Source organism: Anomaloglossus baeobatrachus, chromosome 9 (assembly GCF_048569485.1).
Source record: "Anomaloglossus baeobatrachus isolate aAnoBae1 chromosome 9, aAnoBae1.hap1, whole genome shotgun sequence".
Taxonomy (NCBI): domain Eukaryota; kingdom Metazoa; phylum Chordata; class Amphibia; order Anura; family Aromobatidae; genus Anomaloglossus; species Anomaloglossus baeobatrachus.
Genome location: NC_134361.1, coordinates 16,290,838 through 16,317,231, shown reverse-complemented (window position 1 = coordinate 16,317,231; position 26,394 = coordinate 16,290,838). Strand labels below are relative to the sequence as shown.

The window sequence follows — 26,394 nt, the reverse complement described above, 5'->3', positions numbered from 1 at the left end:
GTGCTGGGTCTCCCAATAGGAGCTAGAAGAAAAGGAATTTACGGTAAGTAACAAAATTCCCTTCTTCTTCGGCGCTCTATTGGGAGACCCAGACGATTGGGACGTCCAAAAGCTGTCCCTGGGTGGGTAAAGAAATACCTCATGTTAGAGCTGCAAGACAGCCCTCCCCTACGGGGAGGCAACTGCCGCCTGCAGGACTCTTCTACCTAGGCTGGCGTCCGCCGAAGCATAGGTATGCACCTGATAATGTTTGGTGAAAGTGTGCAGACTCGACCAGGTAGCTGCCTGGCACACCTGTTGAGCCGTAGCCTGGTGTCGCAATGCCCAGGACGCACCCACGGCTCTGGTAGAATGGGCCTTCAGCCCTGATGGAACCTGAAGCCCCGCAGAACGGTAGGCTTCAAGAATTGGTTCTTTGATCCATCGAGCCAGGGTGGCCTTAGAAGCCTGCGACCCTTTGCTTACCAGCGACAAGGACAAAGAGTGCATCCGAACGGCGCAGGGGCGCTGTGCGGGAAATGTAGATTCTGAGTGCTCTCACCAGATCTAACAAATGTAAATCCTTCTCATACCGATGAACTGCATGAGGACAAAACGAAGGCAAGGAGATATCCTGATTAAGATGAAAAGAGGATACCACCTTCGGGAGAAACTCCTGAATGGGGCGCAGCACTACCTTGTCCTGGTGGAAGACCAGGAAGGGAGCCTTGGAAGACAACGCTGCTAGCTCAGACACTCTCCGAAGAGATGTGATCGCTACCAGAAAAGCCACTTTCTGTGAAAGTCTAGAAAGTGAAACCTCCTTCAGAGGCTCGAAGGGCGGCTTCTGGAGGGCAACTAGTACCCTGTTCAGATCCCATGGATCTAACGGCCGCTTGTACGGGGGAACTATATGGCAAACCCCCTGTAGGAACGTGCGCACCTTAGAAAGTCGTGCTAGACGCTTCTGAAAAAAGACGGATAGCGCCGAGACTTGCCCTTTAAGGGATCCGAGCGACAAACCTTTTTCTAACCCAGATTGGAGGAAAGAAAGAAGGGTAGGTAATGCAAATGGCCAGGGAGACACTCTCTGAGCAGAGCACCAGGATAAGAATATCCTCCACGTTCTGTGGTAGATCTTAGCAGACGTGGGCTTCCTAGCCTGTCTCATGGTGGCAACGACCCCTTGGGATAAGCCTGAAGACGCTAGGATCCAGGACTCAATGGCCACGCAGTCAGGTTGAGGGCCGCAGAATTCCGATGGAAAAACGGCCCTTGGGACAGTAAGTCTGGTCGGTCTGGTAGTGCCCACGGTTGGCCGACCGTGAGATGCCACAGATCCGGATACCACGCCCTCCTCGGCCAGTCTGGAGCGACGAGTATGACGCGGCTGCAGTCGGATCTGATCTTGCGTAGCACTCTGGGCAAGAGTGCCAGAGGTGGAAACACATAAGGGAGCCGGAACTGCGACCAATCTTGCACTAGGGCGTCTGCTGCTAGAGCTCTTTGATCGCGAGACCGTGCCATGAATGTTGGGACCTTGTTGTTGTGCCGGGACGCCATTAGGTCGACGTCCGGCCTTCCCCATCGGCGACAGATTTCCTGAAACACGTCCGGGTGAAGGGACCATTCCCCTGCGTCCATGCCCTGGCGACTGAGGAAGTCTGCTTCCCAGTTTTCTACGCCGGGGATGTGAACTGCGGATATGGTGGAGGCCGTGGCTTCCACCCACATCATAATGCGCCGGACTTCCTGGAAGGCTTGCCGACTGCGAGTCCCTCCTTGGTGATTGATGTATGCCACCGCTGTGGAGTTGTCCGATTGAATTCGGATCTGCTTCCCTTCCAGCCACTGCTGGAAGGCTAGTAGGGCAAGAAACACTGCTCTGATTTCCAGAACATTGATCTGAAGGGTGGACTCCTGCTGAGTCCACGTACCCTGAGCCCTGTGGTGGAGAAACACTGCTCCCCACCCTGACAGACTCGCGTCTGTCGTGACCACCGCCCAGGACGGTGGTAGGAAGGATCTTCCCTGTGATAATGAGGTGGACAGGATTGACTTTGGGAAGTTGATGATCCACCCGAACGCCTGGAGAGTCTCCAGTGCAAAATTCAGGCTGAGTTGGCATGCCTCCTGAGAGGGTGCCTTGACCAGTAGATCGTCCAAGTAAGGGATCACAGAGTGTCCGTGAGAGTGCAAGACTGCTACCACTGCTGCCATGATCTTGGTGAACACCCGGGGGGCTGTCGCCAGACCAAATGGCAGAGCCACGAACTGAAGGTGTTCGTCTCCTATCACGAAGCGCAGAAAGCGTTGGTGTTCCGTAGCAATCGGCACGTGGAGATAAGCATCTTTGATGTCTATTGATGCCAGGAAATCTCCTTGGGACATTGAGGCAATGACTGAGCGGAGGGATTCCATCCGGAACCGCCTGGCGTTCACATGCTTGTTGAGCAGTTTTAGGTCCAGAACAGGACGGAAGGAGCCGTCCTTTTTTGGAACCACAAAGAGATTGGAGTAAAATCCTCGCCCCCGTTCCAGAGGGGGGACAGGGATCACGACTCCTTCTGCTCTTAGAGAGTCCACCGCCTGCAGCAGGGCATCTGCTCGGTTGGGGTGTGGGGAGGTTCTGAAGAACCGAAGTGGAGGCTGAGAACTGAACTCGATTCTGTACCCGCGAGACAAAATGTCTGTTACCCACCGGTCCTTGACCTGTGACAGCCAAATGTCGCAAAAGCGGGAGAGCCTGCCACCGACCGAGGATGCGGAGGGAGGAGGCCGAAAGTCATGAGGCAGCCGCCTTGGAAGCGGTTCCTCCATTTGCTTTCCTGGGGCGTGAGTGAGCCCGCCAGGAATCTGAGCTCCCTTGTCCTTTCTGAGTCCCTTTGGACGAGGAGAATTGGGGCTTGCCCGAGCCTCGAAAGGACCGAAACCTCGACTGCCACTTTTTCTGTTGAGGTTTACTTGCTCTGGGCTGTGGCAAGGAAGAGTCCTTACCCTTGGACTGTTTTATGATTTCAGCCAATGGCTCACCAAACAGTCTGTCTCTAGATAATGGCAAGCTGGTTAAGCATTTTTTGGAACCAGCATCTGCTTTCCAGTCCTTTAACCATAAGGCTCTGCGCAAAACCACAGAATTGGCGGCCGCCATAGAGGTACGGCTCGTAGATTCTAGGACAGCATTGATAGCATAGGTCGCAAACGCAGACATTTGCGAAGTTAGGGACGCCACCTGTGGCACTGCTGGATGTATGATAGCATCCACCTGTGCTAAACCAGCTGAAATAGCTTGGAGTGCCCACACGGCCGCGAATGCTGAAGCAAACGACGCGCCGATAGCTTCATAGACAGATTTCAACCAAAGGTCCATCTGTCTGTCGTTGGCATCTTTAAGTGAAGCGCCATCCTCTACTGCGACTATAGATCTAGCCGCAAGCTTGGAAATTGGGGGATCCACCTTTGGGCACTGGGTCCAGCGTTTGGCTACTTCAGAGGGAAAAGGATAACGGGTATCCTTAGAACGTTTAGAGAAACGCTTGTCTGGATGAGCGTCGTGCTTCTGGATTGATTCTCTGAAGTCAGAGTGGTCCAAAAAAGCACTTAATTTACGCTTGGGATACAGGAAATGGAACTTCTCCTGCTGTGCAGCTGCCTCCTCTGCAGAAGGGGCTGGGGGAGAAATATCCAACAGTCTATTAATCGCCGATATAAGGTCATTAACCATGGCGTCACCATCAGGGGCATCCAGATTGAGAGGGGCCTCAGGATTAGAATCCTGATCACCGTCCTCAGTCTCATCACAGAGAGATTCTTCTCGCTGAGACCCTGAGCAGTGTGATGACGTCGAGGGTCTTTCCCAGCGAGCTCGCTTAGGCTGCCTGGGACTGTCATCTGAGTCAGAGACTTCAGCTTGTGATGCTTGAGACCCCCTTGAAGTACGGATTAGTTCCAACTGAGGGGGACCAGAGAGCATAGACACAGCAGTGTCCATGGTCTGAGGAACTGGCCTGGCCTGCAAGGTCTCCAGGATTTTTGTCATAGTCACAGACATTTTATCAGCAAACACTGCAAAGTCTGTCCCCGTCACCGGGGCAGGGTTCACAGGCGTCGCTGCCTGGGCTACCACCACAATAGGCTCTGGCTGACGAAGTGCCACTGGGACTGAACATTGCACACAATGTGAATCATTGGAGCCTGCCGGTAGATCAGCCCCACATGCTGTACAAACAGTGCACACAGCCCGTGCCTTGGCAGCCTTGCGTTTTGCGGATGACATGTTGCTGCCTCCTCAGAGCAGTACAGGGTGTCCAGCCAAGAAGCGACCTACAGTGCAACTATATATATATATATATATATGGTACCAAGACAAAAGTACACTATATATCACTGAGGCACTAGTGGGGCCAGCACTACTGTGCTGCTTACCACCCGCTTAGGAGCGGTGTGTGGTCGCCAGAAATCCCTTTAGTCTGGGTCTCCCAGAGCCTGCTGCCTCTCCCCAGCCAGATCGCATGTGTAATGGCTGCCGGCGTCCTTGTGGAGAGGGGGGGCGGGCCCTGGGCGTACACCGACGAAGAGCGGGAAGTCTGCTTCCCCCTGTGCCTAGTGAGAGGGCTGGAGCATGTAAATAAAGCTCCAGCCCTCGGCGCTGCCTATTGAGCAGCGTCTCTCCCCTACCCTGATTGACAGGGTGGGGGCGGGAACGAAGCGGCGCTAGGCCGCAGAAGCCGGGGGCTAAAGTTAGAAGCGCCGCCGCCGTAAAAGCGCGGTCGGCGCAAAGCCCCCGGCGCACCACAAGTCGCAGCTGCGCCGCCGCTCCAGGAGCGGTCGGCGCAGTAGTTCCCAATACACAACGTCACTCAGCAAAGCTGCAGTGACCTAACCCCCAGCGTACAGCGCCACTGTCCCCGGCGCACTACAACGCTCAGCAAGCCCTGAGAGTGTCCGTGCCTGCCGGGGACACAGAGTACCTGAAAGTTGCAGGGCCTTGTCCCTGAACGGCACTCCCGCTCCAAATCCAGCAGGTTCTATGGGTCTGTGGATGGAGCCCGGCCCCAGGGCTTGGGGGCCGGCAAGATCCCACTTCCACAGAGCCCTCCAGGGGATGTGGAAGGAAAACAGCATGTGGGCTCCAGCCTCCGTACCAGCAATAGGTACCTCAACCTTACAAGCACCAACCGCGGGTGAGAAGGGAGCATGCTGGGGGCCCTATATGGGCCCTCTTTTCTTCCATCCGATAGAGCCAGCAGCTACTGCTGACTACAAACAGTGGAGCTATGCGTGGATGTCTGACCTCCTTCGCACAAATCAGAAAACTGGTGAGCCGTGGGTGCGTCCTGGGCATTACGACACCAGGCTACGGCTCAACAGGTGTGCCGGGCAGCTACCTGGTCGAGTCTGCACACTTTCACCAAACATTATCAGGTGCATACCTATGCTTCGGCGGACGCCAGCCTAGGTAGAAGAGTCCTGCAGGCGGCAGTTGCCTCCCCGTAGGGGAGGGCTGTCTTTGCAGCTCTAACATGAGGTATTTCTTTACCCACCCAGGGACAGCTTTTGGACGTCCCAATCGTCTGGGTCTCCCAATGGAGCGCCGAAGAAGGGAATTTTGTTACTTACCGTAAATTCCTTTTCTTCTAGCTCCTATTGGGAGACCCAGCACCCGCCCTGTTGTCCTTCGGGATTTTTGGTTGTTTTTCGGGTACACATGTTGTTCATGTTGAATGGTTTTCAGTTCTCCGATGTTACTTCGGAGTGAATTTGTTTAAACCAGTTCTTGGCTTTCCTCCTTCTTGCTTTTGCACTAAAACTGGTGAGCCAGTGATCCCACTGGGGGTGTATAGCCAGAAGGGGAGGGGCCTTACACTTTTTAGTGTAATTGCTTTGTGTGGCCTCCGGAGGCAGTGCTATACACCCAATCGTCTGGGTCTCCCAATAGAGCGCCGAAGAAAGGTTATAAAGTCGGGAATCGGCGTCACCGGGCATCCCCCCGAAAATCACAGCATGGGGTCCGGGTATGTCCGGAGAAGCAGCGCCGCGAAAACTAAACCCAAAGGACAAGAGTTTTACAGGAGATCCCCCCCCACACTTGTAACGGGCGGCGGGATTCACTTTATTATATGAAAATCAACAGTACAAGAAAGAAAAGACAAAGGATAAAGAACAAAGGAGGACGGAGAAAACAAAGAACCCGGAGGAAAAGAAACCAGAGACTCACCATCCAGAAGAGACTGAAACCGCAATCTACAGACAGTATCACACAGGAGAGGATTAGATACACAGCTCAGCAGGCAGTATCACACAGGGTAGGATTAGATACACAGCTCAGCAGTCAGTATCACACAGGGTAGGATTAGATATACAGCTCAGCAGGCAGTATCACACGTAATAGGATTAGATATACAGCTCAGCAGGCAGTATCACACAGGACTGGATTAGATACACAGCTCAGCAGACAGTATCACACAGGGTAGGATTAGATATACAGCTCAGCAGGCAGTATCACACGTAATAGGATTAGATACTGTCTGCTGAGCTGTGTATCACACAGGAGAGGATTAGATACACAGCTCAGCAGACAGTATCACACAGGATAGGAATAGATACACAGCTCAGCAGACAGCATCACACAGGATAGGATCAGATACACAGCTCAGCAGACAGTATCACACAGGAAAGGATTAGATACACGGCTCAGCAGACAGCATCACACAGGATAGGAATAGATACACAGCTCAGCAGACAGTATCACACAGGAGAGGATTGGATACACGTCTCAGCAGACAGTATCACACAGGAGAGGATTGGATACACAGCTCAGCAGACAGTATCACAGGAGAGGATTAGATGCACAGCTCAGCAGACAGTATCACACAGGGTAGGATTAGATACACAGCTCAGCAGACAGTATCACACAGGATAGGATTAGATACACAGTTCTGCAGTTGGTATCACAGGATAGGATTAGATACACAGCTCTGCAGAAAGTATCACACAGGATAGGATTAGATACACAGTTCTGCAGTTGGTATCACAGGATAGGATTAGATACACAGCTCTGCAGACAGTATCACACAGGATAGGATTAGATACACAGTTCTGCAGTCGGTATCACACAGGACAGGATTAGATACACAGCTCTGCAGACAGTATCACGCAGGATAGGATTAGATACACAGCTCAGCAGACAGTATCACACAGGATAGGATTAGATACACAGTTCTGCAGTCGGTATCACACAGGACAGGATTAGATACACAGCTCAGCAGATCGGATTAGATGCAGTAGGGTAACAGTGTCTCTGGCGATTAGATTCCTAATTTTGCCTTCATTATTCCGCATTTTCACGCTCGGGGATCACTAATGGTTTGTTCTTCGCTGGAGGAGCTGGGATCTCGGATGTGGTTGGAGCGGGGCTGGTTTTGGATGATTCTTCGCCTGCGGCTCCAGTCACCGTCACATATGGAGGGACCCGCGATGGAGGACGGGGGCGGGAGGGGCAGAAGTGACGCTGTGACACCGATCGGACATCACATCGATCATCACTGCGCTATTATACATCATGGAGTCTTATAGTATTACTGCGTCCTTTCACAATTCATTGCTCGGCCCTAGTTGGAATGAGCCAGACGCTGTGTTCATCCTGAGCCTCCTGCTTCATGAATAGACTGCTGCAGCTGCAGTGGTCACTGACACGCGGGGCACAGGCGGGTGACAGGATTCTGCACAGTATCTGCACTGCTGCAGTCACAGACATGTGGAGCCATGAGGTTGTTCCAGCAGGGACTGCACGGGCGGCCATGTTGGCGGTCACCCAACTTTCCCAGGAGCAGATTCTATAATAAAACTTTTGGAAATTGTGACGGAGACTCAGGGGTCACGTTACTGTGGATTTGGGGTGACATGAGAGAAGGTACAGGGAATCTCATCTTATTTTAATCTGCAGCGTCCGGATTGTAATCTGTGCTCCTGTAAGAAGCGTCTACAAGGTCCCTGGCTCGGCTACGCGTGAGTCATCACCGTCCGTGCGTCACTGCTGAGCAAACACCGAGACGCGAGAGCCCGGAGAAGGCTGGAGGAGGAATAACTTCCACATCAGCCGCCGCCGCAGGAAAGATCCTGGTGTTTAAAGGGACCGCGTCATGTGAAACGTGCCATCCAGTCCCAGGCAGCGCGTGATCGGCAGGAGGAGCCGGGCAGATCAATATATACATTCTTTATAACTTGTCATTCAGGGATCTAAAATGTTGCCACTTTTGGGTGTAGAGTCCAGTGGGCGGTCCTACAGGATGATGGACAAGACTCCGCCCACTGGACTCCAGACAACAAAAGGAGCTTTAAAACTAATTCTAGAAGATCTTTTCCCACAAACTAATATATCAACCAACTCAGCTCCTCCTGCCCTATAACATGCCCGCAGAACGGGCGACATTTAACAGGACATCACAGCAGACACAGACAGAAGAGGGCCCCTGGGCAAGAACAGTATATGGGCCCCTGGGCAAGAACAGCCTATGGGCCCCTGGGCAAGAACAGCCTATGGGCCCCTGGGCAAGAACAGCCTATGGGCCCCTGGGCAAGAACAGCCTATGGGCCCCTGGGCAAGAACAGCCTATGGGCCCCTGGGCAAGAACAGCCTATGGGCCCCTGGGCAAGAACAGCCTATGGGCCCCCTGGGCAAGAACAGCCTATGGGCCCCTGGGCAAGAACAGCCTATGGGCCCCTGGGCAAGAACAGCCTATGGGCCCCTGGGCAAGAACAGCCTATGGGCCCCTGTGCAAGAACAGCCTATGGGCCCCTGTGCAAGAACAGCCTATGGGCCCCTGTGCAAGAACAGCCTATGGGCCCCTGTGCAAGAACAGCCTATGGGCCCCTGTGCAAGAACAGCCTATGGGCCCCTGTGCAAGAACAGCCTATGGGCCCCTGTGCAAGAACAGCCTATGGGCCCCTGTGCAAGAACAGCCTATGGGCCCCTGTGCAAGAACAGCCTATGGGCCCCTGTGCAAGAACAGCCTATGGGCCCCTGTGCAAGAACAGCCTATGGGCCCCTGTGCAAGAACAGCCTATGGGCCCCTGTACAAGAACAGCCTATGGGCCCCTGTGCAAGAACAGCCTATGGGCCCCTGTGCAAGAACAGCCTATGGGCCCCTGTGCAAGAACAGCCTATGGGCCCCTGTGCAAGAACAGCCTATGCGCCCCTGTGCAAGAACAGCCTATGCGCCCCTGTGCAAGAATAGCCTATGGGCTCCTGTGCAAGAACAGCCTATGGGCCCCTGTGCAAGAACAGCCTATGCGCCCCTGTGCAAAAACAGCCTACGGGCCCCTGTGTAAGAACAGTATATGGGTCCCTGTCCAATAGCTCATCATAATGCACAATTCCCCCTGCTGTGGAGCTGGATGTGGCCCCCTGACCTCTTGGGCCCCTGGCTGCGCCAATGACACGTCCGCCCCTGCAGGACACTGAAGATGGCGGGAACAGATCGCTCCTGAAATCTGCAGCCATAAAGCTCACAGGAAAATCGTATATTCCATAATTAGTACGCAGCACACATGCGGAGCCATGCGTCTCCACGGTGGCAGAATAAAGCGCTTCTGTTTGGTTTTCTGCAGCAATCACGCAGCCCTCGGACTCCGGGGACAATTGATCCGTCACGGTTTGCACCGGGGCAGGATCCGTCAGCTCCTGTTCGTCCGGCTCTGCAGACGACTCGTCCTCCTCGCTGCATTCTCCTGCTCATTTACGATTCGGGGACGGTGTAATTAGAAGGATCCGGCTAATTGCAGGGATGGAAGTGTCATTAACAGCCGCTCATCATCTCCTCTTAATTATCGGCTCCGATTACGATGTTTACACCAATGGTCATTACTGTTCATTTCTGGTGAGGAAATCTCAGGAAATTGCTTCCAGGGCTGCGAGGAAATCCCCGGCTCTGCACGACGGCGGCGGCGGAGGCTCAGGGAACCTCCAAAGTCCATGGATGAGCTCGGTCTGTCGTCCCCCGACCCCTTATTTATCACACGCGACACTTTGTGTTTTGTTTTTATGGAAAACTTTAATTTAAAAAAAGACCAAATAAATAAATCACGAACAGAAACATAAAAAAAAAATGGAGGAAACCTAAGAAACAAGACGAGCGTTCACCGATTCAGCCGAAAACCGGTCAATTCCTTTGGAGAGCGGGTCCCATGTATTATACCGGGAGGAGTGTGGATGATACGAGAGCGGACGGGTGCGGAGAGGGACGGGGACGTGACGAGGCAGATTCTTCGCTCCCACGGTCGGGAACGCGCAGCACCGGATCCACAGATCAGACGACCGGCGAGAGCGGAGCCCGAGGATTGCAGGCCGCACTGATGAAGGGTTTGTCCTTTTGGATGAATTTTTCCTCCTTTTCTAGTAAATTCCTACATTTCGTTTCTCAGAAAAAAAAAACTAAAGAAAACTGAGACTTTACAAATGTACACTGCTCTGTACAATACAAAACAACCACAGCTCGTTGCATATAAATAGAACATTTGGTGCGGCCGACGCGGCCATAAAAAAAATCCCTGAATTATTGGTAAGAACCTGAGACAGCGAGACGTACGGCAGAGACCGCCAAGAAGAGACGACGCAAGGGTCCGAGCGATGGCGGCACCTGTACCAGACCGGTGTCTGGAGAGGAGCGCGGGGAGAAGAAATACTGAGAACGCTGCGCAGCCGACCGAAAATCTAACACCCCCCAACTATAATGACCCGAAACAGAAATCCCGAGATCACGAGCCGCCAACCGGCACCTCGTCAGATCCAACCGTGAACCGCCGACCGGCACCTCGTCATATCCAACCAGGAACCGCCGACCGGCACCTCGTCAGATCCAACCGTGAACCGCCGACCGGCACCTCGTCAGATCCAACCGTGAACCGCCAACCGGCACCTCGTCAAATCCAACCGTGAACCGCCGACCGACACCTCGTCAGATCCAACCAGGAACCGCCGACCGGCACCTCGTCAGATCCAACTAGGAACCGCCGACCGGCACCTCGTCAGATCCAACTAGGAACCGCCGACCGGCACCTCGTCAGATCCAACCATGAGCCGCCGACCGGTACCTCGTTATATCCAACCGTGAGCCGCCGACCGGCACCTCGTCAGATCCAACCGTGAACCACCGAGCGTCACCTCGTCAGATCCAACTGTGAACCACCGAGAGGCACCTCGTCAGATCCAACCGTGAACCACCGAGAGGCACCTCGTCAGATCCAACCGTGAACCACCAAGAGGCACCTCGTCAGATCCAACCGTGAACCACCGAGAGGCACCTCGTCAGATCCAACCGTGAACCACCGAGAGGCACCTCGTCAGATCCAACCGTGAACCACCGAGAGGCACCTCGTCAGATCCAACCGTGAACCACCGAGAGGCACCTCGTCAGATCCAACCGTGAACCACCGAGAGGCACCTCGTCAGATCCAACCATGAACCACCGAGAGGCACCTCGTCAGATCCAACCGTGAACCACCGAGAGGCACCTCGTCAGATCCAACCGTGAACCTCACTGTGAGATGCAGCAAGTTCAGAGAAACCACAAAATCAGCAAGAAAGTAACACCGGACTGTCCCCTCTGCGAGGCAGAGACGCTGCTGGAGGGGGCGCAGCAGAGAACGGGCGAGCAATGTACCCCAGGACATATCATCCCAAACATTCCAGTGCCTTTAGCTCATTCTTTTGTTTGCCCTTCCATGTCTCTGGTCACAGACAGTCTCCTGTACTGCAAATAGTTGCATTAAATCCATAGGCAGTCTCCTGTACAAGCAGAGTAAATACATCAGTGCAGTATGGGGAAACAGTCTCTTGTACAGCAGAGGAAATACTTCAATGCAGCATGGAGAGGCAGTATTCTGTACAGTAGAGAATACATATCAGTGCAGCATGGAGATGCAGTATACTGTACAGCATAGGAAATACATCAATGCAGCCTGGAGAGGCAGTTTCCTGTACAGCAGAGAATATAGTCAATGCAGCATGGAGAGGCAGTCTCCTGTACAGCATAGGAAATACATCAATGCAGCATGGAGAGGCAGTCTCCTGTACAGCAGAGAATACAGTCAATGCAGCATGGAGAGGCAGTCTCCTGCACAGCAGACAGAACTTCCTGTGGTCATTCCCATACATGCAGTCACATTCTTACATGGCGCCCCTGTTATGCGTTGGGGGGAGGAGGGGAGGGGGGTAATCGTTTTGATCTTTATCATGTTGTTCAAGAAGTAAAAAAGAAAAACAAATCCTCCGTCAGCTGCGGGGTCCACAGTGCGGGGGTCCGACCATTATTGCTTTGTTATGAAGAACCTATGAAGGTAAATGATAGGGGTGGAATTCTGCTAAATTAGCCCCCAACATCACGCACCAGGGGTCCCCACTCATGTTAGAGAAACTAGCCCCCCAATATACACCAGGGTGTCCCCACCAGTGTATTAGAACACAGGGGTCTCAGGGATTAAACCCATTGGCACAAATAAAAGCAACATTATATGACGCAGAGAACGACCCGCGGCCCCAAGAGAGGAGCAGCTCCAATCCACCCGCCGACCGGCCGGCATAAGCCCCCTCCAATCCACCCACCGACCGGCCGGCATAAGCCCCCTCCAATCCACCCACCGACCGGCCGGCATAAGCCCCCTCCAATCCACCCACCGACCGGCCGGCATAAGCCCCATCCAATCCACCCACCGACCGGTCGGCATAAGCCCCCTCCAATCCACCCACCGACCGGCCGGCATAAGCCCCCTCCAATCCACCAGCTAGTGTAATCCCACTCCAATCCACCCACAGGCGTTTGTCCCCTCCAATGCAGCCGCCGGGGTCAGCCCGAACCACACAGCGCTATAGACCACCCGGCATCTAGAGGGCGAATATCCGGCTAATGAGAAGTTAAGTCATGTCCTTCACCAAAATCTCTGCTTGCTGCCAATGAATGACAACCTCATCACAATCATTGGGCGTGGAGAACATAAAACCGGACGCGACATGTGCCATCCTACAGCCGTCTACGCCAGGAGATCATGACCCCGCTGCCGGGCCGGCACTCTTAGATCGTCAGTGGTTTTAACTAGTTGTCTGCCAGGAAGATTCACATCCCAGACAGGAATAATATGGCTGCACAGAGGTCGCCGACGCTCCAACTCTACTCCAGTCACATCCAGAGCTGCTCCAATGGATGGATTTGAGCGCCGGATCCGCAGTGAGACCACCCGGGGGACGTGACGTGTCCGGCAAAGAGAACAAAATCTCTAATTAAGCACCAGGAGTCAATGAGATGACCTTCAAGATGGCGGCGGCGGCCTCAGAAGCTGTGGACTCAACAGGGGAGGTGAACCTGGGGTATGGTAATGGCGGCTCCGTCCCCGCGACGTGATACTGGTGCCGCTTTCTACCAGAATTCGATTATTGAGAGGAAAGGACCCTCATGGCTCCGGGACCAGGAGTACGGGCAGCACCGTAAGAGGCGACATGAAGCCACAGGAAGGAGCACCAGGCTCAGCCGCTCTACACCCCCCCAAAAATAAATATCCACTGAATGCAGCTCCGGAGTACAAAAACCACAGAGACCTCCCAATGTGGTGCCCCGGTAGGACCCTCACGCTCCGCACGTCTCCGCCCGCCGCCCCCGCTTTCACAGTTGCACCCGAGGCGCCGGAGGTAGTTAGAAGCTGCCAACGCAAAAAAACAAAAACAAATGGCGACGGAGCTTCCTGTATCCACCGGGCACAACACTGCGATGGCAGAAATCATATGTACAAAGGCACAGAACTAGGAGAGCCGGCACAGCACACGGGCGCACGCACATTTGGCATTGGAAGTTTTGTGAATGGTGACGTCCCCCCTCCCCCCACCCAACGAGGAAAATAAAAGGGTGAAAACCTGTAAACATTAAGGAGCTGCCGTCAGGGTTGGAGTCTTGTGCAAAAAAATATGAGTTTCTGTACTTTAAGCGTAAAGTCACAAAACCCTATAAAATCTCTATAAAAAGGTGCTGAGCTCTATAATACACACAGAAGTCACCGCCGATCGGTGGAGAGGAGGGGGGAGGCCGCGAGGCGCAGCCGCTGCACCCCCACATCTGTAGTGTTGGATTACGGTGTCTGTAAATCTGGTTAAGACCTCATGAATAAGGCTGCTGGCCCTTTAAATGGGACGGGGCGTGGATACTTTGACAACAGTGTCAAAAAGAGCACCAAGTAAAAAGAGTCCGGCCGTTACCAGGCGGCCGCCGTCAGCCGTTCCAGCCCATCAGGTGGCTGACCCGAGCCTTCTCCGTCATCTTCCTCACTCTCCCGGACCTGGAGGTGCCGAGGTTTAGCGGGTCGTCGATCTGCAGCAGGCCTTCGGGCTCGTTGTCGGAGTCGTCGTCATTGTACAGGACGGTCCTCCTGCCCTGGTTCCGGGTGTTGATCCGCGGCTTCTTCCTCTCTTGCTCCATGTAATCGCTCTCGTCTCCTTCGTCGTCATCGTCCTCGTCGGCGTCCTCGTCTGAGGAGTGGGCATTTTTCAATGTCGGGCTGGGGGGAGGGTCCTTTTTTGGCGTTCCCCTTCCTCTGCCCCGACCTTTCCCCTTTTTACTGTCTACACCTCTTAAGTGATAGATCTTGGGTCGTCCCCGTCCCCTGCCCCTCCCTCGGCCCCGTCCCTTCCCTTTCGTCTTGTGGTCGCTGACCGAGCGGCCGCGCTTCCTCTTTCTCCGGGACACTTTGGTGTAATCGTGGTCTCCTTCCACATAGTCCTGGTCGGATTTGGCGGAGGAGTCGGCCTCGGAGCTGCTCTCTGACTCGGACCCGCTCTTTGTACTTCGGCTCAGTTTGGAGTGGCAGCTGGCGGGGGGCGAGGGGGGCACTTTATCCTCCTCCCCCTTATCCTGCTCCACTTTCTCCTCGTCTACTCCTTGGCATTCGTCTTCGGAGGAGCTCAGCAGCTTCCTCCGGAGTTTTGGCGCGTCGCCCCCATCACCGTTGGTGAGAGGTCCATTGGTGTGGTCGTCTGGAAGGGAACAGGAACATCATAAATACCCGAATCATCGCTAAGACTTCACGCCAATACGAAGGAAGTGCGGTCCCGGGTCCCTCCGGTACTCACCCGTCAGCGGGGCGAATTTGGCCTTGGAGCTGCCGGCAGTTTCCGCTTCGGCGTCGCTGATCTTCTCGGCGTCGGCTCGCGAGGACGACTGTTGTGCGTCCATCTCCTCCTCCTCCTCCTCCGGAGCAGAGACGTGGACAGGACCCAGCGGAGAATCTGACACTGCAACAAAACACCATCACCGCTGTGTCCGGGGCGCGACTGACCGAGAAGGGGCTGCCGGCATCATGCGCTGCAGATTATTACCGTGGGACCGCCATTAACAGGTCATGGAGAAGGTGTGGCTATCAGACGGCCGGCTTATTACTGTCGTGCTGCGGAATATGTTGGCGCTAAATAAAATTATTATTATTAATGGAGGTAAAAGGGTTTGTGTATGGGGTGGTGTGTGCTCGTATAGAAGAGTTCACAGTGTCACCAGACTATAGCGGTGTATTATAATGTACACACGTGCAGTATATGTGTTTGTACTTGGGGCTTGGTGTTACCCCGGCCGATCAGTGATGTGTTGCGTACACTGGTATGGGCAGTCACGTGTCCACATACAACACGCAGAGCTTGGTCACATGGAGGGGCGATCATCGCGCTCAGCGGTCGGGTCTTACTTTCAGAGGAGGATGATGAAGAAAAAGAAGATGACGAGGAGGAGGATGAGGAGGTGGAGCTGCTCCGCAGAAGTCGCAGGGGCACGCTCTGCAGGACCCGCTGCGGCATCTTCCGGGGTTTCACTTTTGGACTAGAAAAGAAGATGTCATTGTAGACAATTCAGCGTGTGACTGATCTGATGCCATGCGACGGGGGCCGCTCGTACCTCGGGACGCTGCTGGAGGAGGACGAGCTGCTGCTGCTGCGGATCCTCTTCCTGTAGCGCTGCCTCTTCCGCTGCTGCAGCTGCATGGCCAGCTTGTAGTCAGAGATGATGTCCTTGATGTAGGATTCACACAGAGCAGATAACCGAAGCGTCATACTGTAAATCTGCCGGAGAGAATGGCCCAAAGTGAGGACAGGCACAAAAACAGAGGACACCAAGGAGAAGCCCACCGCACGGAGCCTTGTGAGAGGTCACAGACATGGCGGGTCCTGGAGGGTACCCCACTCCACTCAGAGGGCAAGTCCCAAGACAGTCATTCTAGATCCAGATCGCTGGCTGTTTTACTGATAGGACCCCAGTGATCTCGAGAACGGGGCCCTGGAAGCCACAAACCAGTCTCTACAGTCACGTATTAAATGGAATGAAACAGGTGCACACTGGACCTCCACTGCATACACTGTGTATGGGACCGCCGGAAATAATCCTATAGCTGCACCGTGCATGTGCACCCATCCCCCGCACCGTCCATGTGCACCCATCCCCCGCACCGTGCATGTGCACCCATCCCCCGCACCGTGCATGTGCACCCATCCCCCGCACCGTGCATGTGCACCCATCCCCCGTACCGTGCATGTGCACCCATCCCCCGTACCGTGCATGTGCACTCATCCCCGCACCGTGCATGTGCACCCATCCCTCGCACATGTGCACCCATCCCTCGCACATGTGCACCCATCCCTCGCACATGTGCACCCATCCCTCGCACATGTGCACCCATCCCTCGCACATGTGCACCCATCCCTCGCACATGTGCACCCATCCCTCGCACATGTGCATGTGTACCTATCCCCCGCACCATGCATGTGTACCTAATCCCCGCACCGTGCATGTGTACCTATCCCCCGCACCGTGCATGTGTACCTATCCCCCGCACCGTGCATGTGCACCCATCCCCGCACATGTGCACCCCATCCGTGCACCGTGCACCCATCCCCGCACATGTGCACCCATCCCCGCACATGTGCACCCATCCCCCGCACCGCACGTGCACCCATCCCACTGCACTGCTGCATTATACATCACATATCATGTATCTCACCCGGGATTTCTTGTTCGGGGTGTAAGCTTTGGAGTTAGTAAAAATGAGTCGGACGTCCTGTCCGAATTCCAGGGGATCGCTGTAATCTGCCGCCTCTAGTTTGGCTTTCACCGTGCTGAAGTCCATCGGATTATCGATGATGTCCTGGTAATCCTGAAATGACAAGGAAGGATACAGAACCACGAAGGAGAAAAATGACAAGAATGTGCGCGTCCAGAGCGGGAACCTCAGCCATTATAACATACAGAAGATGCCCCAGTCTGCAGCCCTTATCCAGGGTCGTCCAGTGCCCCCCTCTCTACAGCTCTATACAGGGCCCGGTACGTCCCGGTCTACGGCTCTATACGGGGCACGGTAAGGCTATGTGCGCACGTTGCGTAATTGCATGCAGTTACGCTGCGATCTGCACCGCAGCGTAACTGCATGCGTCCTGCGTCCCCTGCACAGTCTATGAAGATTATGCAGGAGCCGTGCGCACGTGGCGTCTTAGAGCGCAGCGCTTCAGCTGCTGCCCGAAGCGCGCGTTCTAAGAAGTGACATGTCACTTCTTCCGTGCGCTCTGCATGCTGTCCCCGCTCTGTCTATGGCAGGAGCTGCAGTCAGAGCGCATGAAATTGGCTTTTTTTTTTTCTCATTACGGACTGTTTCTGTAGCGATCTGAAGCGCACGTGTGCTGTTCAGATCGCTGCAGAAATTTCTGCAGGGACAGTACGCAACGTGCGCACATAGCCTATAAGTACCCATAGGGCACTTTACACACCGACATCGCTAGTGATCTCGTTAGCGATGTGAAATTCTAGATCGCAAGTGCGATTTTTCAAGATCGCACATGCGTAAAATGACCTATGTGCTATCTCGAAAGATCGCACTTGCGATCTTAAATTTCACATCGCTAACGAGATCACTAGCGATGTCGGTGTGTAAAGTACCCTTTAGTCCCTCTCTACAGCTCTATAGAGGGCCCGGTACGTCCTGGTTTATGGCTCTATATAGGGCATGGTAAGTCCCGGTCTACAGCTCTATATGGGGCCCAGGATATCCTGGGTCTATGGCTCTATACAGGACTGTATGTTGCAGTCTATGGCTCTATACGGGGGGCTGGGTATATCATCTATGGCTTTATCGTGGGTTGAGGACCCTATGAGACCCCCCACTGCCTTGCTGTTGGCACATACAGGGTAGGAGACGCTGTTGACCGGCTGTCTGAAGGGCTCGGAGTCCTCCCGCTCGTAGATCAGCTGCAGCAGCTCCTTGCACTTATCCTTCCATGAATCTGGATTAGATCTCAGCAGATTCCTCTTCGTCCGGCGTGTGATCTAGTGGGGTACACTGGGGTTAGTACAATGGTGGGTCTAATATGAGAGATCTACAGAGCTGCTTTTCACTCACTGCTCGTCCGGCAGAGGTCCCGGGGGCGTCTGACTCCATATCAGCAGCTGCACTTTGCTGGACAGGAAATAAAAGTGTGAGCTCACGTGTACGAGCAACAGAAATACGGGGACACTGCAGAGCGCCTCACCTCGGCCTCCTCCTCCACGTCACTGACCACCTCACACTTCACCTCCTTGTAAATCTCCAAGATGTCTGCACAGTCGTCATCTCTGGGAAGAAAAGAGAAGCGGTGAAGAGGCAGCACCGAGCAGAGACGCGGCACCGAGCAGAGACGCGGCACCGAGCAGAGACGCGGCACCGAGCAGAGACGCGGCACCGAGCAGAGACGCGGCACCGAGCAGAGACGCGGCACCGAGCAGAGACGCGGCACCGAGCAGAGACGCGGCACCGAGCAGAGACGCGGCACCGAGCAGAGACGCGGCACCGAGCAGAGACGCGGCACCGAGCAGCACACCCGCCTGATGTAGCTCAGCGCACGCGCCTGATGTAGCGCAGCGCACGCGCCTGATGTAGCGCAGCGCACGCGCCTGATGTAGCGCAGCGCACGCGCCTGATGTAGCGCAGCGCACGCGCCTGATGTAGCGCAGCGCACGCGCCTGATGTAGCGCAGCGCACGCGCCTGATGTAGCGCAGAGCACGCGCCTGATGTAGCGCAGCGCACGCGCCTGATGTAGCGCAGCGCACGCGACTGATGTAGCGCAGCGCACGCGACTGATGTAGCGCAGCGCACGCGACTGATGTAGCGCAGCGCACGCGACTGATGTAGCGCAGCGCACGCGACTGATGTAGCGCAGCGCACGCGCCTGATGTAGCGCAGCGCACGCGACTGATGTAGCGCAGCGCACGCGACTGATGTAGCGCAGCGCACGCGACTGATGTAGCGCAGCGCACGCGACTGATGTAGCGCAGCGCACGCGACTGATGTAGCGCAGCGCACGCGACTGATGTAGCGCAGCGCACGCGACTGATGTAGCGCAGCGCACGCGACTGATGTAGCGCAGCGCACCCACCTGATGTAGCGCAGCAGGACGTCCGTCACTATCTTGGCGGCTTTTACAATGGGGGAATTGGGCTCGTTGAAGGTCCGGGCGTTGTGCTCAATGTATCGCACCTCCCACATCAGCGCAGAGATTCTCCTGGGAGACGGAAGAAATCGGAAGTCAGAAAACCTGCAACATTCCCAAATATTCCCCGAGGGGCTGCACCAGGACTGTACGAGACCCCAAGTCTGTGCACAGAGAGAAGGAGGCCAGAGGGGGCGCTGTGCACCTCCCCGCAACTAAACAATTCCCAGAGACTTCACTGCTCCTATCACCAGTTTCAAGACCTCTGCTGGCAGTCAGTAACTAAGCATGTGCTGGTGACAGCAGCAATACCGTGCGGTATTATCCGACAGCAGCAGATATCGTGCGGTATTATCACTGACTGCAGCAGATACCGTGCGGTATTATCACTGACTGCAGCAGATACCATGCGGTATTATCACTGACTGCAGCAGATACCATGCGGTATTATCACTGACTGCAGCAGATACCGTGCAGTATTGAGAAATGTGGTTTTATGCAAAACAATACAATGAGGCTTTATACATAACAGGCAGCAATTAGCAGCCTCTCCTTCCCGACAGTACAGACACACGGCCCCCCATCCTGATGGTGCAGACACACGGCCCCCCCATCCTGATGGTGCACACAAACAGCCCCCCCATCCTGATGGTGCACACACATGGCCCCCTCATCCTGATGGTGCAGACACACGGCCCCCCCCATCCTGATGGTGCAGACACACGGCCCCCCCATCCTGATGGTGCACACAAACGGCCCCCCCATCCTGATGGTGCACACTCATGGCCCCCTCATCCTGATGGTGCAGACACATGGCCCCCTCATCCTGATGGTGCAGACACATGGCCCCCTCATCCTGATGGTGCAGACACATGGCTCCCCCCATCCTGATGGTGCAGACACTTGGCCCCCTCATCTTGATGGTGCAGACACATGGCTCCCCCCATCCTGATGGTGCAGACACATGGCTCCCCCTCATCCTGATGGTGCAGACACATGGCCCCCCATCCTGATGGTGCAGACTCTCTGGCTCTGGGCGCTCACCTATAGTAGCGGCTCTCCAGCCTCTTCCTCACGGTGCTCAGGTCGGTGGGATAGGCAACCACGGTGCAGTACAGGGGGTAGGCGCGGAGGTCCACCGGAGCACTGAATGGGCTGCTGAATTCTGCCAATAAGTAAGTGATGATTAGTGTCCTTCCCATGCGCTCAGCCACTGTGCACACAGGAGGGAACAGAGGACACGCACCGAGGGCGAGCAGCTGGTCGATGCCCCGGATCACCCGCTCACACACGTCATCTCGGGACTTGGCTCCCCACTCTCCTTCCTGCGGTTTATACTGGAGCGCATTCAGCTCATCCGCGGTGACGGGAACGCCGGCACCAACCTCGTCCGGAAGAGAAACTGCGGAGATCACCAGAGGATTACATAACGGATGCTCCTCCCCCCGCGGCCTCCACCAGGCAAGCGCACTCACACCGTCACCAGCCGCACAGGCGCACTCACACCGTCACCAGCCGCACAGGCGCACTCACACCGTCACCAGCCGCACAGGCGCATTCACACCGTCACCAGCCGCACAGGCGCATTCACACCGTCACCAGCCGCACAGGCGCACTCACACCGTCACCAGCCGCACAGGCGCACTCACACAGTCACCAGCCGCACAGGCGACTCACACCGTCACCAGCCGCACAGGCGCACTCACACCGTCACCAGCCGCACTCACACCGTCACCAGCCGCACAGGCGCACTCACACTGTCACCAGCCGCACAGGCGACTCACACCGTCACCAGCCGCACAGGCGCACTCACACCGTCACCAGCCGCACTCACACCGTCACCAGCCGCACAGGCGCACTCACACTGTCACCAGCCGCACAGGCGCACTCACACCGTCACCAGCCGCACAGGCGCACTCACACCGTCACCAGCCGCACAGGCGCACTCACACCGTCACCAGCCGCACAGGCGCACTCACACCGTCACCAGCCGCACAGGCGCACTCACACTGTCACCAGCCGCACAGGCGACTCACACCGTCACCAGCCGCACAGGCGCACTCACACCGTCACCAGCCGCACAGGCGCACTCACACTGTCACCAGCCGCACAGGCGACTCACACCGTCACCAGCCGCACAGGCGCACTCACACCGTCACCAGCCGCACTCACACCGTCACCAGCCGCACAGGCGCACTCACACCGTCACCAGCCGCACAGGCGCACTCACACCGTCACCAGCCGCACAGGCGCACTCACACCGTCACCAGCCGCACAGGCGCACTCACACTGTCACCAGCCGCACAGGCGACTCACACCGTCACCAGCCGCACAGGTGCACTCACACCGTCACCAGCCGCACTCACACCGTCACCAGCCGCACTCACACTGTCACCAGCCGCACAGGCGCACTCACACCGTCACCAGCCGCACAGGCGCACTCACACTGTCACCAGCCGCACAGGCGACTCACACCGTCACCAGCCGCACAGGCGCACTCACACCGTCACCAGCCGCACTCACACCGTCACCAGCCGCACAGGCGCACTCACACCGTCACCAGCCGCACAGGCGCACTCACACCGTCACCAGCCGCACAGGCGCACTCACACCGTCACCAGGCGCACAGGCGCACTCACACCGTCACCAGCCGCACAGGCGCACTCACACCGTCACTAGCCGCACAGGCGCACTCACACTGTCACCAGCCGCACAGGCGCACTCACAATCATCATCCACTCATCTACATACATTCACTCATTGTATGCGTACTGTCTTCAGGGATCGGCTCCATGTCCCAGGGGCTCATGTTTTCCTTTTCGTTGTTGTCCCAACTGAAAAATGGAAAAAAAAAAAAAGCAGCAATGAAAGTCATGTAAATTAGTAGCACCCCCCGGGTTGTGTTTACACGTAGACCCCAGTAGCACTTACTGGACGCTGTAGCACTGGAACAGACTGTCGGGGTACTCAGTTTGGAAGGGCTGCTGACTCTCCACCCTTCCAAACCACCAGGCGTCGTCAATGATGCTGCGGAAGCGATCGTCTGCAGAGCAAGGAGCATTAGTACAGCGGAGAGAACCGGACCCCAGAAATCCTCAATACAGAAATCACATCACCCACCGATCTGCCAATTCCTGTCCTTCGCCTCCTTATAGAACTGATGGAGGATGAGAAAGTCAATGACGTCCGGCATATCGTGATATCTACGAGAAAGGGTAGATAATATTCACACCCAGCAAATAGTAACCCCCGGAATATCGTCCCCCGAACATCAAGTCCCGGATCTTCCCCAATCCTGACAGCGCCATCATAACACCCCAATATTATACAGGGTGGTCCAAAAGTAGGTGGACAGTGTGTAATAGGGCTATCAAACATGCTGTGAAGTGAAACTGACTCAGTTGCCCTTAGCAACCAATCAGATTCCACCTTTCATTCTTCACAGACTCTTCGGAAAATGAAAGGTGGAATCTGATTGGTTGCTAAGGGCAACTAAGTCAGTTTCACTTTACACCATGTTTGAAAACCCAATTACACATTATATTTATTTATTTATAATTATATATATATATATATATATATATATATATATATATATATATATATATATATATATATATATATATATATATATATATATATAAAGAAATACAATTACTTGGTTTGTACTTACTTTTACACATAACTTGTGTTACTGCCTGGTGATTGCAGAACACAGAGAGCCCCCATAATAATGTGAAGCCCCCCCCCCACCCGCAGTTATCGGAGGCCCCTGTCTTTCAGTATAAAGCATGGCGAAGGGTCAGAGCAGCAAAAAGGGAGTTTAGGAAACTTTAAACTGCAATAGACCAAGCAGCCAATATGGAGGCACTGACTAAAGATGTGTTCTAATAAAGCAGATCTGCAGGGTAAAGCATGGAGGAAAGATGGCAGCAGTGAGAGCCTCTAATGGCAGGAGGTGGAGTTCAGACTCTCCCTCCATGAACAGAGCGGTGTCCGAAGGGAGCAGCGCTGCAGTGTAAATCATAACTATCATAAATGCCCCCAAGTCTCCACTGCGGGGTCTGACGCTGAATGTCGGGGGCTCGTGTCACTTACTTGAGTGAGAACGACTCTCCGCTCATCTGGCCGGAGGTGGGGTCCAGGAAGGCGAGCTTTAGGCAGCACAATGTGGGGGGCCCTGCCTCATATTTGATCCCCACAACTTTCAAGAACTCCTGTTCCTGGGAAAAGAATATCACGGTGAGCCGGCCGCGAACTGCGGGGATTTATCACAAGCAGCGCTCTGCCTCGGCTGGATCCGCAGATATTAGGGGATTGCACTGTGAGCGATTGCCTGACACGTTTATTACCAGCACGGCCGCAGTGAGGATGAAGTATACAGGAGAGACACTGCACTCCGCCAGGGTGTAATATCGCAGAGTGCAAAAGAGGAAACCGGGATCTATCAGGGAACGCAGGAAACCGGGTCCAGATCCGAGGCAACAGCGCCCCCTGCCGGTCACAAGACGCCACCAACACTTACCCGGAGCTCGGTCTTGTTCCACGGCTGCTTCTGCATATTCACGCTGTAGATTTTCGCCTTCTTCACAGCGCGCACGTACGCTTCATGCCCTTGCCTGAAATAGATGACCTGCACGGGAGAAGCGAGGGTTAAACACAAATGATAAAGATGGGAGAAGAAAACGTCTAATGAGGCGAGAAAAAGCCCAAAATTACACAACTGAAAACGTAAAAACCCCAATATAGGCAGGAGGTGCCCCAAACTAGAGACCAGAACCCCGGCCCCTCGGCGGGCGGCAGAAACAAAAAACCACAGCAAATCAGCAATAACAGCCACTCCACTGGTGAAAAGGATTGTTTCCTAATGCACAGGGCAGATCTGCAGTGTAAAGCATGGGGGACAGACAGCAGCAGTGCCCGCGTCCCGGCAGATATCTGCGCCGCTCACCTGCCAATATGATGCCCAGCGACGTCCGAACTACCCGTTAAATAAACTGTGTGGAAAAACCAACATGGCTGTCCTTACAGGATGCACAGCAGCAGTCACCCAGCTTTCCGAGGCTCCGGAGTTCCTCCTGCAGGAGCGGGGTGATCTACCATCAGCCTTTAACCTTCCACAGAAATACTAGAATCCTGAATGGTAAAATACCCGGTGGAGATCTAAACCCCCACAACTAGATCCTCTGCAAGGATCACATGGCTCCTGTCCTGCCAGATCCATAATGCTGCTGTGAAACTACAACTCCCAGCATGCCGGGAGAGCTGCACGCTTGTGGGGATGCTGGGACTTATGCTTCCACCCTATCAACCTCACAGACATCCAAAATACCTCGTCTCCCATCTGAGGGACAAAAGGAGAGCGGCGCGGGATCGTGTCCAGGATCCACTGGGGCGGGATCCACTCTTCACTGGCTTCCCCCTCCATAGACAGGAACTCGCTCTGCTTCTGAGGAGATTCAGAGAAGAGAGGTCATTCAAGGAAAAGTCCCAAAGTCACCGGAGAGACCCCCATATTATGAGTCAGCAGTAAGACCCTCAGGAGCCTGGGAAAGCTGGGTGACAGTAACCGGCATGTCCGTGGTGGCCGCAGTCACCCAGCTTTCCCAGAAGCAGCAGAATATACTTCGGCTCATGAACACCCAACTGTGAGGACCTTTCTCCGGGTCATCCTCCGCTTCCGCTGCTGCCGCTCCTCCTCCTTCGTGTTCTCCTCCTCAGAGCTGCTGCACATCTTCCTCGTCGTCTGACGCGTTTGTCTTTTCGGAGGCTGCAGATTTATACCAGCGTCCGCCGTCCAGTCCGAGTAATCGCTGGAGGTGTCGCTACAAGGGAGGACGGTGGTGAGGACAAATATCACAGCAGGTGACGCGCTCCCCTCTCCCAACCGGGCGAAGCCCTCCCCTCTCCCAACCGGGGCGACGGCCCTCCCCTCTCCCAACCAGGGCGACGGCCCTCCCCTCTCCCAACCAGGGCGACGGCCCTCCCCTCTCCCAACCGGGGCGACGGCCCTCCCCTCTCCCAACCGGGGCGACGGCCCTCCCCTCTGCCAACCGGGGCAACGGCCTCCCCTCTCCCAATTATATATCTGATGCTCACTGGCTGTGCTGGCGACCCACTACCACCACTATCCTCCCATTATAGGAGTACCTGGAGGAGCTCTCCGTCTGCCATGGAGCCGCCACTTCCCCATCGGAGGCATCACTGGACTGACGCGACTCCTCGTCCTGCAAGTGGAGTGAAAGCAAAAGTGTCTCAGCGAGTGTGTAAGGAAGGCAGCGGCCGCCGGATCCACTAAACCTCAGCGACACAAGCACAAATCATGAGGAATCACAGAGTCTGCAGAGCTTTTCAATGCTGACTTATGTGCGCACACCGCTCTGCCCCGGTCCTGTTCCCCCCTCCAGGTCCTGAAGAGCAGATACCTCCGCAGAGCTCTGGGAATCCTCCCCGTTGGTTGTAGCAGTGCTGGCCTGGGAATCCTGCTCCATGTTGGATCGGGTCTGGTAAGCGTGCGGCCGCTTCTTCTGGACCCTGCGCAGGGAGCGCCCGCTGCACACCTGATAATCGCTCTGGAAGAAAGCGCACAGGTGACACGATGAGCGGCCGAGAGGACTCCGGGCCGGGCCCACACCCCCCGCCATACTGCTTACCCTCTGAGCCGGGTGAGGCGGCTTCCTCCTCTTCTCTGTAGTGTAAAGATGAACCTCCACATCACCCTTAGCAGATCGGCAGTCCTCCTGCACCCTGCAAGATAGGACAAGGTATGTACACAGCAGAACAGTGAGCGCAGCTCCGGAGTATAATACAGGAGGTAACTCAGGATCAGTAACGTATGTACACAGTGACTGCACCAGCTGAATAGTGAGTGCAGCTCCGGAGTACAATACAGGAGGTAACTCAGGATCAGTAATGTATGTACACAGTGACTGCACCAGCA

General features: G+C 55.1%; 1 protein-coding gene across 6 annotated transcripts in view; it reads right to left on the bottom strand.

Moving 5' to 3' along the window:
- Positions 1 to 12,692: 12,692 nt before the first annotated feature.
- BRWD3 (bromodomain and WD repeat domain containing 3) overlaps positions 12,693 to 26,394 on the bottom strand; it is a 41,113-nt gene continuing 27,411 nt past the window's right edge. The window contains exons 20-40 of one of the 6 annotated variants that reach the window (XM_075323089.1): positions 26,108 to 26,201; positions 25,880 to 26,026; positions 25,605 to 25,681; positions 25,111 to 25,279; positions 24,787 to 24,900; positions 23,980 to 24,087; positions 23,553 to 23,677; positions 22,575 to 22,657; positions 22,386 to 22,497; positions 22,206 to 22,288; positions 20,701 to 20,856; positions 20,499 to 20,619; positions 19,401 to 19,526; positions 18,518 to 18,599; positions 18,388 to 18,444; positions 18,174 to 18,314; positions 16,999 to 17,151; positions 15,900 to 16,063; positions 15,694 to 15,824; positions 15,089 to 15,250; positions 12,693 to 14,992 (exon numbers count right to left, since the gene is read on the bottom strand). In XM_075323089.1, coding sequence (XP_075179204.1) covers positions 14,232 to 14,992; positions 15,089 to 15,250; positions 15,694 to 15,824; positions 15,900 to 16,063; positions 16,999 to 17,151; positions 18,174 to 18,314; positions 18,388 to 18,444; positions 18,518 to 18,599; positions 19,401 to 19,526; positions 20,499 to 20,619; positions 20,701 to 20,856; positions 22,206 to 22,288; positions 22,386 to 22,497; positions 22,575 to 22,657; positions 23,553 to 23,677; positions 23,980 to 24,087; positions 24,787 to 24,900; positions 25,111 to 25,279; positions 25,605 to 25,681; positions 25,880 to 26,026; positions 26,108 to 26,201 — 3,166 coding nt within the window. In that variant the 3' untranslated portion in view covers positions 12,693 to 14,231. Of the gene's footprint in view, positions 14,993 to 15,088; positions 15,251 to 15,693; positions 15,825 to 15,899; positions 16,064 to 16,998; positions 17,152 to 18,173; positions 18,315 to 18,387; positions 18,445 to 18,517; positions 18,600 to 19,400; positions 19,527 to 20,498; positions 20,620 to 20,700; positions 20,857 to 22,205; positions 22,289 to 22,385; positions 22,498 to 22,574; positions 22,658 to 23,552; positions 23,678 to 23,979; positions 24,088 to 24,786; positions 24,904 to 25,101; positions 25,280 to 25,604; positions 25,682 to 25,879; positions 26,027 to 26,107; positions 26,202 to 26,394 lie in introns of all 6 variants that reach the window. The other 5 variants (XM_075323087.1, XM_075323088.1, XM_075323090.1 and 2 more) reach the window with 5 other exon arrangements.